The 15,013-nt window shown below is 27.6% G+C and overlaps 2 protein-coding genes across 3 annotated transcripts; both read left to right on the forward strand.

Moving 5' to 3' along the window:
- The first annotated feature begins 443 nt into the window (after positions 1-443).
- On the forward strand, positions 444-1,479 carry LOC100213308 (cyclin-H). The gene has a single exon (XM_065792007.1). It carries the CDS (start codon positions 444-446, stop codon positions 1,401-1,403), a length of 960 nt encoding a protein of 319 aa, XP_065648079.1. The 3' UTR covers positions 1,404-1,479.
- A 60-nt stretch (positions 1,480-1,539) lies between these two features.
- LOC100201532 (prefoldin subunit 3) lies at positions 1,540-14,370 on the forward strand. 2 transcript variants are annotated; one of them, XM_065792008.1, is made up of 5 exons: positions 1,540-1,714; positions 9,893-10,011; positions 10,090-10,159; positions 10,259-10,496; positions 14,268-14,370. In XM_065792008.1, exons 1-5 carry the CDS (start codon positions 1,655-1,657, stop codon positions 14,327-14,329), a joined length of 549 nt encoding a protein of 182 aa, XP_065648080.1. In that variant the 5' UTR covers positions 1,540-1,654; the 3' UTR covers positions 14,330-14,370. The 2 variants fall into 2 exon arrangements, with proteins under 2 accessions (XP_065648080.1, XP_065648081.1); XM_065792009.1 differs by having other exon boundaries at positions 10,090-10,156.
- The last annotated feature ends 643 nt before the right edge of the window (positions 14,371-15,013 follow it).

Below are 15,013 nucleotides of genomic sequence, written 5' to 3' on the forward strand. Positions count from 1 at the left end.
TACAATTGATTTTATATATACATAAGTGCATATATAAAATATATATGTACATATAAAATGTTTATGTTCATAGTGTACTATTCTGCATTAATATCATTAATATTCTTAAATACTAATATCTCATAAATAACCTAACCTTAATTTTGTTGTAAAACACTACATTAAGTTCCACACATGTAAAATCATGCATCTACATTTCAATATAAAATCATACACTCAAATTTAAATATTGTAAATATAACTATGTTAAGAAAATAAGTAGTTAAGAAAGTAAGTAGTTAAGAAAATACAATGTACTATGACTAATAAGATAAAGAATTCATAAGTTAAATGTTACAATATGAAAAAGGTTTTTAATTATTTTTGTTTCCGAATACTTATATTTTTTAATTTAAAAGATTATTTGCAAGTTTCTTTTAAAAAACAATATAATAATTTAAAAGATGTTTCACACAAGTTCACAGCGAAAGCACTGGATTTTTGAAAGCATCGATAAAATTGATTTTAGCCGTGCTGCATCAAACAATAACTTTATAGAAATGCATCGAAAACTGAAGTCTAAGGCTAACATTGAATATTTAAATCCTAATGAAGAAAAACTATTGTTAACTTATTATACACAGTTTGTTTTTAATATTTGTCGAAGGTTTAAACCACCTGTACCTTTATCAGTAATTGGTACATCATTATCTTATTTCAAACGGTTTTTTTTATATACTTCTGTTATGGAATTTCATCCTAAAGATATTGCTTATCTGTGTGTTTACTTAGCATGTAAAATAGATGAGTATAATGTATCAATTGATCAATTTATGGAGCAAGCTGTTGTCAAACGTTCTTTAAACATGCAGAAATTTCTTATTGATAATGAACTTGTTTTACTTCAAAAGCTAAACTACCACTTGACAGTTCATAGCCCCTATCGTCCGCTTGAAGGTTTTTTAATTGACATTAAAACAAAAAAAACTATACCTGATATTGAAAAACATCGAACAAATATAGAGCAATTTTTGACTAACAGTTTGCTTACCGATGTAATTTTGCTTTTTACTCCTAGTCAACTTGCTTTAGCTGCAATTGAAAATGGTGTTGGAAGAGAACAATTAATTGGTTATTTGCAATTAACATTAGATACAGACTCCATTGAGAATGTTTTATCTAAGCTGAAAAGAATACAAGAAATTGTCTGCAACATTAAGGTCGCAGATCAAACCGAAATCTTGGCAATCGAAGATAAACTGAATTTGTGTAAAGATTATGAGAATGATCCATTTTCCGATCTTTATCATCAACGCGAAATAAGTAAACAAGAAGCTAAAGAAATGCAAAAAAGAAAAAAATTTCAGGAGTTATATGACATTAGACACGCTGAAGAGAAAATGCTGGCTGAATCATTTGATTAATGTTAGATAAAATTATTTGTTACTAGTTTTTGCAATTTTATGAATTTCCAAGTTAATAGATAATTAACTAATTGTACTTTTGTTTTTATTGGTTTTAGTTATTTTTTATTTGAATTCTTTTTTTTCTTTTTTTTTTAAATAGTATTTATTTGGAATAATTCATACAAGTTAATATAATAGGGGATATTTTTATTACTTGAATACATTTAATTTTTTATTTATTTATTTTACAAGAGTTTTATAATAACAGAATGACAGAAACTCCTTTGGTTAAGAAAAAGCACAGAGGAATACCTGAAGCCCTATTTTTGGTAAGTAAAATTTTGAATTGCATATGAGTATAGACAGGTTGCTTTGTTTACATTCTAAAGCACGTACGCAAAAAACGACAGGCAAAACATTGGAGCTAAAGCAAAGGTTATGGTGTGAAGTTTGTACAAGTAAACTATGTGAATAGAAAAAGTCTCACACTAAAGTGGAACCAGCGCGTTACAATGTGTCAAATTTTGTTAATCAGTATCAAAAAATTCTTTGCTAATTTTTAAAAGTAAAATAAATTTAAAATTAACAAGATATACTTCTATTATTCTATACTTCAATGAATTCAGCAAAGTTATAGAAAAAACAGAGAATTTCAAAATTTACATAAATAAGCATCAAAAGATGTTGTTTTTAAAATTTTTAGTTGGTAAACTGATGAAACAGAGAACTGTAATGAAACAGACCCTACATATGAAAATAAGCTTTACTTTACTCCTAAAGTTCAACCTAAACCAATTACTGCTTATTATGAGCCATTGCTTATTAATGAAGGCCAAGATAAAATTACAGAAAAATCAAAAGTTTTACTCAAATTGTTTATGAAATCTCATCAAAATCAATTTAATACTAAAAAAAATTTTTCTAAAACTTAAAGGAAAAACACTTTTTGGAAAATTCGCAGGGCTGGATTGCATGTGTTTATAAAATACTGAATCTGTTCATAAAATGGGGTACAATGTTCTTTTAATAACCACTCACAAGTCTTTTTAAATTAAATGATATCATTTTCTGAAATTGTTTGCTATATTCCAACAGATTATAATCTTAAAATGGAAAGTATTGCAAAATACAAACTTTTGAATGCAATGTCTCTACAACAAATAAATCTTTCCATTACTGTCTCAGGTTTGTACATTGATGTTGATTATCCTAAGTGCAAGTCCAGATGGAATTGAAAAATGAAATTGCCATGGAATGGGTATTTATTTTTAATGAAATTCTCTATAAATATAAAAACAGCTTAGAGTTGTGGAAAGATGACCAAAAGTATTTACTTAATAAAGATGGTCTAATTAAAACTAATAACCATTACTATCAAATACAACAACAAACGATAGTAACCAAAACAAAATATTGTCTGTTGGAGTTATGATAAATGATAAACTCTGTATCTGAGAAATTCAGTTATAAGTTTAAGAATAAACTTAAAACAGTTTTTGAAGAAGTTGACAAAAATTGACAAAAATTGTAGCAAGAAAATTGAATCCAACTTAACTACAGCTATTCTGCATGTGTAAATGTTCAAAATTTCTTCCTTTGACAGAGTGTATTAATTTTCATTGTCCAGTCAAATGGTATCATTACAAGTGTAATGATACCATTTGACTTCATCTGGCTTTCCTGTTTTATATAATTTGCAATCTTTTGCGTCAATCGTTATCTTGTAATCGTTATCTACAAACTTCGTCTTCCAGTAACTTTCAGCTCTTATAGTGGTTGCTTGCAGCCTTGTTGGAAGAGATGTAAAAAAAAAAAAAAGTGTGCTAATACTACAATATTTCAGTCAAATAAAAAATGTTTTTGTCTACGTGCATTTTGCAACATAAATAAAATATAAAAATCTTTTGTGCAAGATTACTAAATAAAATTTAACTCCTTTTTAAATTGGAAAAAATATTTTATGATTTGTTGACAAAACTTTTTTCATAAAACATTTTATAAACGTATATTTGTATAAACTTATATTTTATAAATGTATATTTTATAAAAATATTCAAATTTCTTAAAATATTCTTGATAATTTTTTCTGATCCATAAAAAAATATAAATTTTAGTTAAATTAAATAAAAAATTTTTTTTAACTTTCATTTAAAACTGGCTTCTAAATAGCTAAAAAGTTTGATATTATGCATAATGTAGGACTTTAAATTTAGGGACTCGCTACAAACATGCATGCAATTGTATACAATTACATTTAATTGTTAAATAAGATTTTTATATTCTATTTGCAGCTTCATATATATATATATATATATATATATATATATATTATATATATATATATATATATATATATATATATTTCTTTATTTGAAGAAAAAAAGTAAAGTTTTTTTACTAATTTATATATATATTAAATGTATATTATATATATATATGTATACACACACACACATTTGTGTGAAATTTATTATCAGGCATGATTTGAAAAAAGGAACTTATATTTAGAGAAAGTAACTGCACTGTTTTGGAAATACGCAGGATTTCAAACAAAATTTGAACATGTTTTGCCTGTCATTTTTTGTGCATGCGCTTAAAAATGTAAACAAAGCAATCCGTCTATATATAAAAATACATACAAATTTTCAATACAGTAAAAGTTCTAGAATAATGTATAATTAATAAAGATCATGATTTCATTTTTTTAAAGATTTTTTATGAATTTTTATAAATTAAAGTTGACTTTTTATATATATATTTTTACAAATTAAAGCTGACCTGGAACATTTTGCTTTTGTAGTAGTTGTGACTTCTAGTTACAACATAATGTTTTCTGTTATAATTATATATAAAAATATAGAAAATTTTAAAATTTTTTATATAAAATACCTCAAAATTTTTTGAATTGCTATAAAGTTTTGTTACAATTGGGAAATCTTCTGAATTTAAACATATTAATTTAAATTCAGATGGCATTGAGATTTTCAGCTGTTCTTTATGATGTAAATTTTTTGTACATTAAAATGCAGATTTTTTAAAGAATTTGAAAATTATAGTTTAAATTATTCAAATGCATTTTAATCTTGTTTTTTACAGTTTAAGTATATTAAAATGAGACTAAAATTCAATATCAGGTCAAGACCCAAAACAAAATATCAATTTGCTTCCTGCAGAGACAAAATAAAATTGCATGAAAATATTTTAGCAAATACTGTGGATCATTGTAATAAAAACAACTGTTGATTCTACAAATTGATTAATCAAAAACTATAAATCCAATTTTAGATGGTGCTAAAATTGGTGAACATAAAAGCCACCTTTCGATTTTAACAAAGGGTGAGGAAAATAGTCTAGTGTTTTTAATCATAACTAGAACAGCTTTAGAATTTAAATCTTGTTTTTAAGTTGAACCTTGAAAACAAGATTTAAATTCCTTCTGTTATTGATCGTTGCCATATATACATTTTTTACAACTTAATTCTTTGTTTTAAATGTCAATTTTATGTTTTAAGAAAAAATGTTTCAATTTTTAAAACAAATACAGAATACAATCCTCTATCAGTGCATATTCGACATAAAATGATCTTTTTTAATTATATTGTCTTATACCTTGGTTACTTCCTTGTATAATATAAACCTTATTCCAATTCCAATTGAAAATATGAGAGCAAAGTTCTATTACCAACATTTTAGGCTTCACATACATTTTAAATTACAAGTAACTGTAATGATCTAAAAGTTAGTTTTTTATAACTTCAGCATTGTTGTTTAACATATAAAATCAGTTATAACAAGAGATACCATGGTAAGGTAAGCCAACGCACTTCAAGTTACTGCATTTGCTAGTGAGTTTTAAATAACTTAACTTGATTTTATAAATATGTAAAGTCCAACTAGTTTTGAAGTTTATTGTAATGTAAATTGTTATTTAACTTTATTGTAAGTAGTTTTAAATAAAGTTTAACTAAAAACTTTACAAGTTAGTTACATTAGTAAAAGCAATATTATTGTTGTAGTATTTTTTACATTACTATATTAGCAAATGTTTGATTAAAAAAACTATCAAATGTTCTTGTTTTAGCATGTGATATATATATATATATATATATATATATATATATATATATATATATATATATATATATATATATATATATATATATTATGTGAGAAACAATATTTTTTAACATGTTGCATGTGAGAAGCAAGGTTGTTTTAACATAAGACATATATGCAAGGTCTTATAAGGTCAATTTTATCAAATTTTGGCTCTTCAATTTTATCACTAAACCAAAATAAAGCAATTTTAAAACTAATGATGAAATAAGTTTACTGGCAGGGTTAAGGTTCAATTTATAATTTTAATTTGCTTTATTATGTTTCAAAATAAAGGAAATTTTGAAAAATTTTTTATATTAAAATAAATATAGTATTTAAAGTTTTTTTAAGTAAGAAAATCATTTCTACAAAGTCTTTCCCTCCTAGTTATAAGCAGTTAATATGTTAAGTATATATTAACCAAAATTTATAAGCTTTACAAAAATCTTTAACAAAATATCATTACAATACAGAAATCTATTTTGTCTTTGAAAATTATTTTTCCCTTATATAAAAACATTACTGTTATTCAAATTAAAACATTTTTTTATCAATGTGCTCAAAATAAGTTAACAAATAAATTGTTTCTAAAACAAAGCAAGCCAGTAGAAACAACTTCTTTTTTTATTTTTTAATTAAGTAAAGCTGGCAACAGCAATAGTAGTTAAAGTATTGAGTCAACAACAAAGTCACTGTTAATGTTAGAAAATATTTATATTTTGTATGTGTTGTGTAATTTTTCATAATTTATTGAAACTAGTAAAACAAATAAATTGGTTAACACTTCAATAAATATTCAGTTTAGTTGTACATTACCAGAATTAATATCACGAAGAAGCTTTAAAGAATGCAGTGAACTTTATTAGGGTTTTAAGAAAACCTTATATCAGATATTAGAAACACATTGGGCAGTAATAGAAAGAAACAGGTATTAGAAAACAGACTACAATTAATACCAATTATTTAGTCAATAATTTTTTCTTTTGAGAATAAAATATCCCATGGAGAGCATCCAGATCAGTGGCAAATTAAATTTAAAAGAAAATTCTAAATAACCAAATGAAAAAACCAGATGAAAATAACCATTCACTTTTCAATAATGAAGAAAAATTTAGAAAGCTTTTTTTATTTAGAGTAGCTAGTGGTGATACTGTCTTGAAAAAACACATAAAAAATGCTGGTGCTAATTCCAACTATATAAGCAGTGTTACTTGAAACCATATAAATGAATGCTGCAGGAAAAAAAAATTCAAAAAAATTTTTTTGGATATATAGGTGAGTTGCGGGATGACGCATTTTATTTTTCTAACTCAGTCTAACGTGGTTTTGGTAGTAAAAAACAAACATTGATATATAACCACAACTTCCACTGATAAATAGAATTATCATTTAACTTTACATATTATTTAATTTAAAAATTTTTTGTGTTATAATAATTATATTATAAATTATATAAATAACTTTAAAAGAAGAAATCATATTTTTTGCAAAATATTTTCCAACTCTTAATCATAAAGATCAAAAAAAATACTAAGAAAAATTATCTCTGGAAAATGGATTGGTTTTGCCAGATCCATTTTCTATCGATGACTGGAAAAATAAGATGACAATGGTTCCTAATATATCACATGGTGACATACAACTACAATTTATTAGTACACCCAGTCCTTTCACTAGATCTGATGAAAGGACTGGGTGTATTAATTAGATATAGTTCTCTCTGCAGAGATAATATAAGAGTATATCAGTCTTTAGAAGCATACAACTTCTTTATTTCTGGACGTGTTCATGACGTTTTTTATTGTGAAATCAAGAACACTGACTACTGTTATTTAAAAACTAAGATTAATGAGTATCAAAAAATATATATATTTTTTTATTCAATTTTTTATAACCTTTACATGTTATAAGCTTACAAAAATTTGAATTTGTTTGAATTATTTTTGTTTAAACAAGTTAACATTTATAGTTTCTGACAAGTCAGCGCCCAACTTGTAAAGATATAAAACAAAAAATTAATAAAAATGAAATAAGTATTTTTGCAATTTTTCATTTACTGGGCTTATAGGTAATTTAAAATTTAAAATATCAAACTTTCTCAATCATCCAATAACTCGCTCAACATGAATCCTTACATTGGCAAGCTGTCTTGAATTGTCCACTTCTTTAGCAGAGAATTGACTTCTTCCTTTAGTGAATGCTGGCACTTTTAATATTGTACCTTTTGAAAAAGAGACTTATAGAACTTGTTGGGGTGATGCTAATTAGATATTTAATTCTATTACTTTTTTTGTATGTTTATCATGACTGAGACCTAGAGTTTAGCACTAGGGATCTATATAAATATTTCAAAACAGTCAATAATAGAAATTGCTTTGGAAAAACAGCTTTGGAAATTATGAAAACATTGAGGTAGAACTTTTCTCATCATAGTTTGGTCTGGCCAATTTATTAAAAATTTTGCTCTAGATGCAATAAAAAAAATCCAACATCAGAATATTTTTGACACCAAGCCATTATTAATTGAAAACCTGAAAGCAAGATCTTTTGTTAATAACCTTCTATGTAATTGCATTAAAACTAGCAATAAATCATTCTAAGGATATTTTTTGTAAAGCATTTAACATGATTTTTAATTCTTTTAAATAGCCAGGTGTAGTTTTCTGCTCTAATACCAGTGTAAAATAGAACTTTTGAATTGTTTTTTGAAATTTGATTACATGAAAATTGTTGACTTCAATTTTATAACTTTATATTGCAACTTACACAATTTTAAATTTCTTTTTTTAAGTTCTTTTTGTAAGTTATCATATTGATTACAATCATTTTGTGTACCTAAAGTTAAATGATACTTTAGATCCATATTAACAAACAATTTAAAAAACGAAGTAATACAACAAAAAAGTAAATAATAAGACTTAATCGTGACTACATTTTTCATAAAACTTGTTAAGTGTTTTATACTGCAGCATATAAAACATAGTTAAAAAATTTTTAATTTTTTTCAACTTTGTTTTTAAAAATCTTTTTCCTCTAATCAACCAAATCTGAGCTTAGAGAAAAAATTAATTTAAAAAAAATTTGATTTGATGCATATTTTTCAAAATATTTTTTTCATATTTTTCAATATTGAAATACATTCATATTTTTCAAAATGTTTATTCAAGTTTAAAAAAAAAAAGGAATCAAAAACAAGCTAAAAAATACCTATAATTATTTTACCAGAATTAAAATGATCACTGCAAAGTCTTGTACATTTAAACCCGCCTATTGATTTCACATTGATAATTATGATACAATAAAACCAATCATAACAGGAAAAATATTAACCTAAACTGTTTAACTTCACAAGATAATACAGTTTAAGTAGATTCAAGTGTTGAAATTAGCAGAGATACGTGCAACTTAATGATAGGGGAACATAAAGTTGCAGTTGTTGAACTTTAGAAAGTATTATAAAATGCTGTAAAATGTCCATGTAATAGCCATTCTTTAAATCTTTCATTTTCAAAGAGTTCAAATATACAAATGGTTCAAAATGCAATTGGAACAATCAAAGAAGTGGTTTTTTTAAAGCATCAACCACAAAAAATATTGTTTTAAAAATAAAAATGTCTGTGTGAAACAAGATGGGTTAAAAGATACAAATCTGGGCTACTCTTTAATTCAAGTTTTATAAATATTGTAGATTTATTAAATACTATGTCCAAATGAAGAATTTGGACATAGTTGCTCTTAGCTGTTTGTGTGATATATTAGCTTTAAATATTAACTTACGTAAAGTTTTGCAAACAAAATCAATAGACTAACAGTATGGTAACTATTGTGTTCAGAAAATACTAAGAGTTTTAAAAGAAAACTAGCAAATTCTGAACAATTTTAAAACTTTAACAGTGAGTAAACTTAATTTTAACAGTAACCTTTTTTAATAAATGTGACAAGCTCAGTGTCAAAAAGTGCATAAGTTTAAACTACTATGCAATTGAATAGTACAACTATACTATGTTGTTGTACAGTTATATTTCATAATACATTTGTATTATGAACATAGTAAAACTGTACTATATTGTTGATAGTTTAAAATATGACATAATGGTTTCTTTTTTCCTATATTTAGGTTTTGTTTTTTTTTTTAATATATGACCCTAGGATTTGCTTTTTTTTTTTTCTATGGTATTGGGTTTCCTTTTTTACTATGTAACTTTAGGGTTTTCTATTTTTTACTTAAGATTTGGAGCATATATGGTATAATTTATTAATTTTATAATGGTTTTTATGGTATAATTTAATAATTTTTTTTTGTATGATTTAATAGTTTTATGATGGTTTTTATGGTATGATTTAAAAGGTTTATGATGGTTTTTATGGTTACAGTTTTTTTAATTTAATGATTTAATGATGGCTTTTAGAATGATGTTGATGCTTATATGGTAAAAGAAAGTTCATCTGAAGCTGCTTTACAAAAGCTTGATGAACAGTTTCAAAAGTATAGATTCATGGAATCAAACTTACTCAACAAAAAAATTAGGTTGTTTAAAGTTTTATAAATCATTTTTTAATTTTAAAAGTTTTTTTTTTAATATTTTAATTTTATTTTGTTATTAAGATTATCAACTCAAATCCCTGATATTAAAGCAACTCTTAGTTCTATAAATTTTCTTAAAAACAAAAAGGTGGTATGAAAATATTTTTCCTTTTATTTTTAGAGTTTTATTGTTAAAATTATAATGCTAAATTGTAAGGAAATTTTTCTAAACCAATGATATACGTTTCAGAATGAAAAAGAACCATTGAAAACTCAGTTCATGCTATCTGATCAATTATTTGTTCATGCAAAAGTACCAACAACTGATAAAGTATGTTTATGGCTAGGTGCTAATGTAATGCTGGAGTATAATATTGATGAGGCTGATGAACTCTTAAAGAAAAATCTGTCTGCAGCAGAGTCACAGCTGCTTGAGCTAGATAATGATTTGGACTATTTAAGAGATCAAATTACAACAACTGAAGTCAGTATCTTTTCAAATATTAAAAACTTTTTTTCATTAGTATTTACTCTTCAAAGTGTTTTTAATTTTTTTAATTATTATTCTGATATACTCCCAAAAAGGCTGCAAGCAACCACTATTAAGTTGGAAGTTACTAAAAAAAAAGGAATAGAGATATATAGCAAGGAAGCGGTTGATAGAAGACTAAAAAAGTTGAAGGTTGTATTAGTTAGGAAAACATGAAGATGAAATAGTGTTTCAAAGGGTTATAGTGCGGGGAAAAAAACTAGACAAATAAAAGTTTTTGGAGCATGGAGGGACAGATGCAGTAAAAGAATGAGATTTGATGAATGGCGAGTCAAGTGAGAACGAATTTCAGTTAATGGAACTAGAGATGATAGCTCCTTTGAGCAGCGACCATGGTAGTATTTGTAGAAAAGATAAAGAGGTGCAACTTTATGGCAATGAGAAAGAGGCTTATGCTTAACAGATAGAACAGGTCCAACTACATTTACAATGCGTTTTGGACCTTGTCTAGAAGAGAAAGAGCAGCATTAGAAAAACCAGCCCAAGTATGACAACAGTATTCCATACAGGGCCAAAATAGAGATTTGTGATGGTAGAGAATGAAATCAGGAGAGAGAAAGTGGCGAGCATAATAAAGGGAAGCAACCTTAGCAGATGCTAATTTAGCAATCGATTGTATATATGGTTTCCATGAAAGGTCAGTAGTAAATGATAATCCAAGAAGATATAATGAATAGGATTCAGTGAGAGGGTTGCCATTCATTAATATAAGAATCTGGACAGTTCTGCGATAGTTATTTGCAGTAAATAACTGAGTTTTGTTGGAGTTAAAATTTACAAGCCACTGTGAGCCTCAATCTGTTACAGAAGCGAGATCAGATTCAAGATCGGCTGCCTGTTCTAGGCTATCAAAAAGAGAGAACTTTTTGTTGAGACAGGAGTATAAAGTCATCAGCAAAAAGACCTACTTTAGATGTAAGTATGTCAGGAAGATCATTAATGTAGATAAGAGAAAATACATGACCAATGATAGAACCTTGAGGTACCCCAGAAGTTACTGGAAATAAAGAAAAGTTTCGGCCTTCGAGGATGACTTTAATAAAGCGGTTAGAAAGAAATGATTTAATTATCTCAAAAACTTTCCCAGGTACACTATATGAAACAAGCTAATGGAGAAAATCTGCATGCCAAACATTGTCAAAAGCTTTAGATATGTCAAGAGCAATAGCCCTAACCTCTCTGCCTCCATCTAATGCACAATAAAATCTTTCAGTCACAGCAGTTAGCAAGTCAGATGTAGAGTGAGAGGATCAAAATCCGTATTGATTGTCGGACATTAAATTATTTGACTCAAGATGGGATGGGTGAAATTTGCTTATCAAAGACTCAAAGACCTTGCTAATAACAGAAAGAATACTGATCGGGCGATAATTGGAGGGTCAGAATGTTCACCAGAGTTTTTTTACAAATTAGAACAACAGAAGCCATTTTCCAACATGCCGACAAACAAGACTCAGTCAAGCACTTATTAAATAGTTTAGAGAGAATTGAAGAGAGTTCTGGAAAACAAATTAGTAAGACTACGACAGGAATTTTGTCTGGACCACAAGCTGTAGAAGAGTTTAATCGAGATATGACTTCAGCATTGGAAGCCGGAGTGATTTGAATGTCTAACAATGGGTTAACCTGTTTAATTGGAATGGAAGAAAGAGAATGGCCGTAAGATTCAAGAGTTGAATTTGAAGAAAACTTCTTTGCAAATAATTGTGCCTTATCTTTGGGATCTTTGAATGACAGATGGAATGATAGACGCACCCTCATTAATGACACTGTTGAAGATTTTCTAAAAGTCTCTAGAGCCTAACTTCTGAAATAAGATTCAAGATTTAGAGAAACAGAACACAGCCTATGATCAAAGACCAGATATAAATCAAGGAGTGAAGGTAAATGATTAGGGTTGTCAGGAAAATGAGTCACAAAGTTAACTATCTGAGTAAAAGATTGAGAAATGCAGGAGTTATAGGCTTTAGTGCCAGCAGGGCCCAGGGCATTAGAGTCAAGCCATTCAATGTGATGAGTATTTAAGTCACCAATAACATGAGCATTTAAGTCACCATTAACAATAATTTCAGGGCATAGTTGATTTGATCAGAAATTATATCTAAAAGATTGCAGTCTTTGGAAGAATGAGAACGATAAAGAACAAAGAGAAAGGTGGTAGAGTAAAGAGGTGTTAAGCGGAAGCACATAAATGAATGGTCAAAGGATTCAAACATGATTTCCCGATAAACAGGTGAATTGATGCGTATGTATACCCCCAGTATACCCCCAAGCCAAGCATATGACTATTGGAGTCTTTGCGAATCAAAGAATAGTACCCATCAACACTGAGATCAGAAGAAGAAATAGCAGAATTTAAATTAGTCTTACTAAGAGCAGCAAGTCTGGTGAATTTTGCAAGAGGTAAGATTCAACTGATGGAAGGTTGCTTAGCAGACCACGAATATTAGTAAAAGGTATATTAAAACAGTTAGGTGGTGGGGATGGTTTTTTGTTTAATATTTTGGTTTTCTTTTGGCATAATTTAATTTAATAAGAATTTGACTCATTCATAGATAAAGTACGGCCTCTTAAACAATGAGCTATGCAATTTTCACAGTCCTGTTAATTTGCCCTAAGTCGTAACATAGGGCTCCTTATGTGGTCTTGACAATGCGCACCTAAAGTATTATCAGGGATACCATCCATGCGCAATATCACACTGTTAATACTCTGATATTTTGCAGCTGTTGATGGAATCAGTCTCTCCGAGAGCTACCACAGAGTTCGGGAAACCTTACTACCAGTCGGTCTCAGAACCATTAAACTGAGTTTTAGAGCTTTACCCTTATTAGGAGAAAACAGGAAGATTTGCATAGCCACTATCAAGAAGGCACAAACGAAAACCTATGAGAAGAGTCAAATAAATCTAGCATTCATCATCCTAGGCAGGAAACAATGTAACACAGGTTTACTTTTGCGTCAGCCTAATAGATGAAGAAGGGGTTCAAAGCTGGTTAGCAGAATTATTCTGCTTACCCCTGAACTCTTTGTCTAAGAGGCCTCCTACAAGACAGTAGCTGGATGCAGTTAACATCTGCCCAAGATGAGTATTATTATCGAGACACCATCTCTAGCCTTTACTCAACCAAGACCCCTAAGACAGGGGATTTTTAGCTGGATGCAGTTAACATCTGTCAAGATGAATCGTTTTATCGAGACAACATCTCTTGCCTTTACTCAACCAAGATCCCCAAGGCAGAGGAATTTTAAGTTAGAGTTTGTTTCTCCTAGCCTTTGCTTCAAAAAACACACCCTACAAGGCAGCAGGTCATGGGGCAGGTAGTACTAGGTTACATAATACCAGTAGCAGGGTGATCGTGATGATCCTGGACCTGACCTGACCAAATGTATATATACGCACATAGTCATGTATAAAAATATAATATATCATGTGTGTGTGTTTAATAAAAGGTATCATTTTTGTATCTTTCCCCACTTTAAACGGTCACTCATTGTATGCACATTTTATTCCTCCTATTCCAATATGTCAGTTGTGGTATGCACATGTAGTTGTATCAATTATCTTTACATTTTCGTAAACATATGTGTATTTCTCTCTTTTTTTAGGACCTAATTCTATTGGACAAATCTTTTTGTATAATTTACATTAAAATATGTTTTTTAATGTTGTATTTTTATTATTAAAATTCCTTAACCTAATAATTAGGCATGGCAAGAATTTACAACTGGGATGTAAAAAGAAGACAAAAACTAAAGACCTCGTCTTAACTTTTTGTATTAATGATAAATATCTTGTCCTCTTTTCACAATGCGTGTTTATATATTTTAAAATAATTAATAACATTTTTAATAATGATTATTTTAACAATAAAAAAAAAAGGTTATCAAACATAAAAACGTTGTATTTTAAATCTTACACTAAAGTTTAACGTTTAACGTTATACTAAACTTTATTAAATCTTTATGTACATATAAGTATATACATGTATGTATATATATACATATATATATATATATATATATATATATATATATATATATATACATACATACATACATACATACATACATACATACATACATACATACATACATACATACATACATACATATATATATATATATACATATATATATATATATATATATATATATATATATATATATACATATATATATATACACAAGGCAGTACCGAACCAACTTTGCGCTTCGTGCATGCAAAGAAAATTGCACCCCAGTCCCCTCCCTGCCAAGAAAAAAAAATTATAATCAAATAAATGATTTATCGATCACAAAATTTATCACATCAAATGTAAAGTATAATTTTTTTATTGTTGCACAAACTTCAGTTCAAGTACACTTTTCGGGCTATTTCGGAGGCAAGTTCACTTATGATGTTATCAAAATTAAGGATGTCGCCCACTCGTATAACTAAAACTATTGCCAGAC

This window comes from Hydra vulgaris, chromosome 03, assembly GCF_038396675.1.
Source record: "Hydra vulgaris chromosome 03, alternate assembly HydraT2T_AEP".
Taxonomy (NCBI): Eukaryota; Metazoa; Cnidaria; class Hydrozoa; order Anthoathecata; family Hydridae; genus Hydra; species Hydra vulgaris.

Excerpts from the sequence above, each read along its gene's own strand:
- LOC100201532 (XM_065792008.1), top strand. The coding sequence starts at position 1,655 with ATGACAGAAACTCCTTTGGTTAAGAAAAAGCACAGAGGAATACCTGAA. Across the intron at positions 1,715-9,892 it reads TACCTGAAGCCCTATTTTTG|AATGATGTTGATGCTTATAT; the intron begins GTAAGTAAAATT and ends GATGGCTTTTAG. Across the intron at positions 10,160-10,258 it reads TTCTTAAAAACAAAAAGGTG|AATGAAAAAGAACCATTGAA; the intron begins GTATGAAAATAT and ends TATACGTTTCAG.
- LOC100213308 (XM_065792007.1), top strand. The coding sequence starts at position 444 with ATGTTTCACACAAGTTCACAGCGAAAGCACTGGATTTTTGAAAGCATC.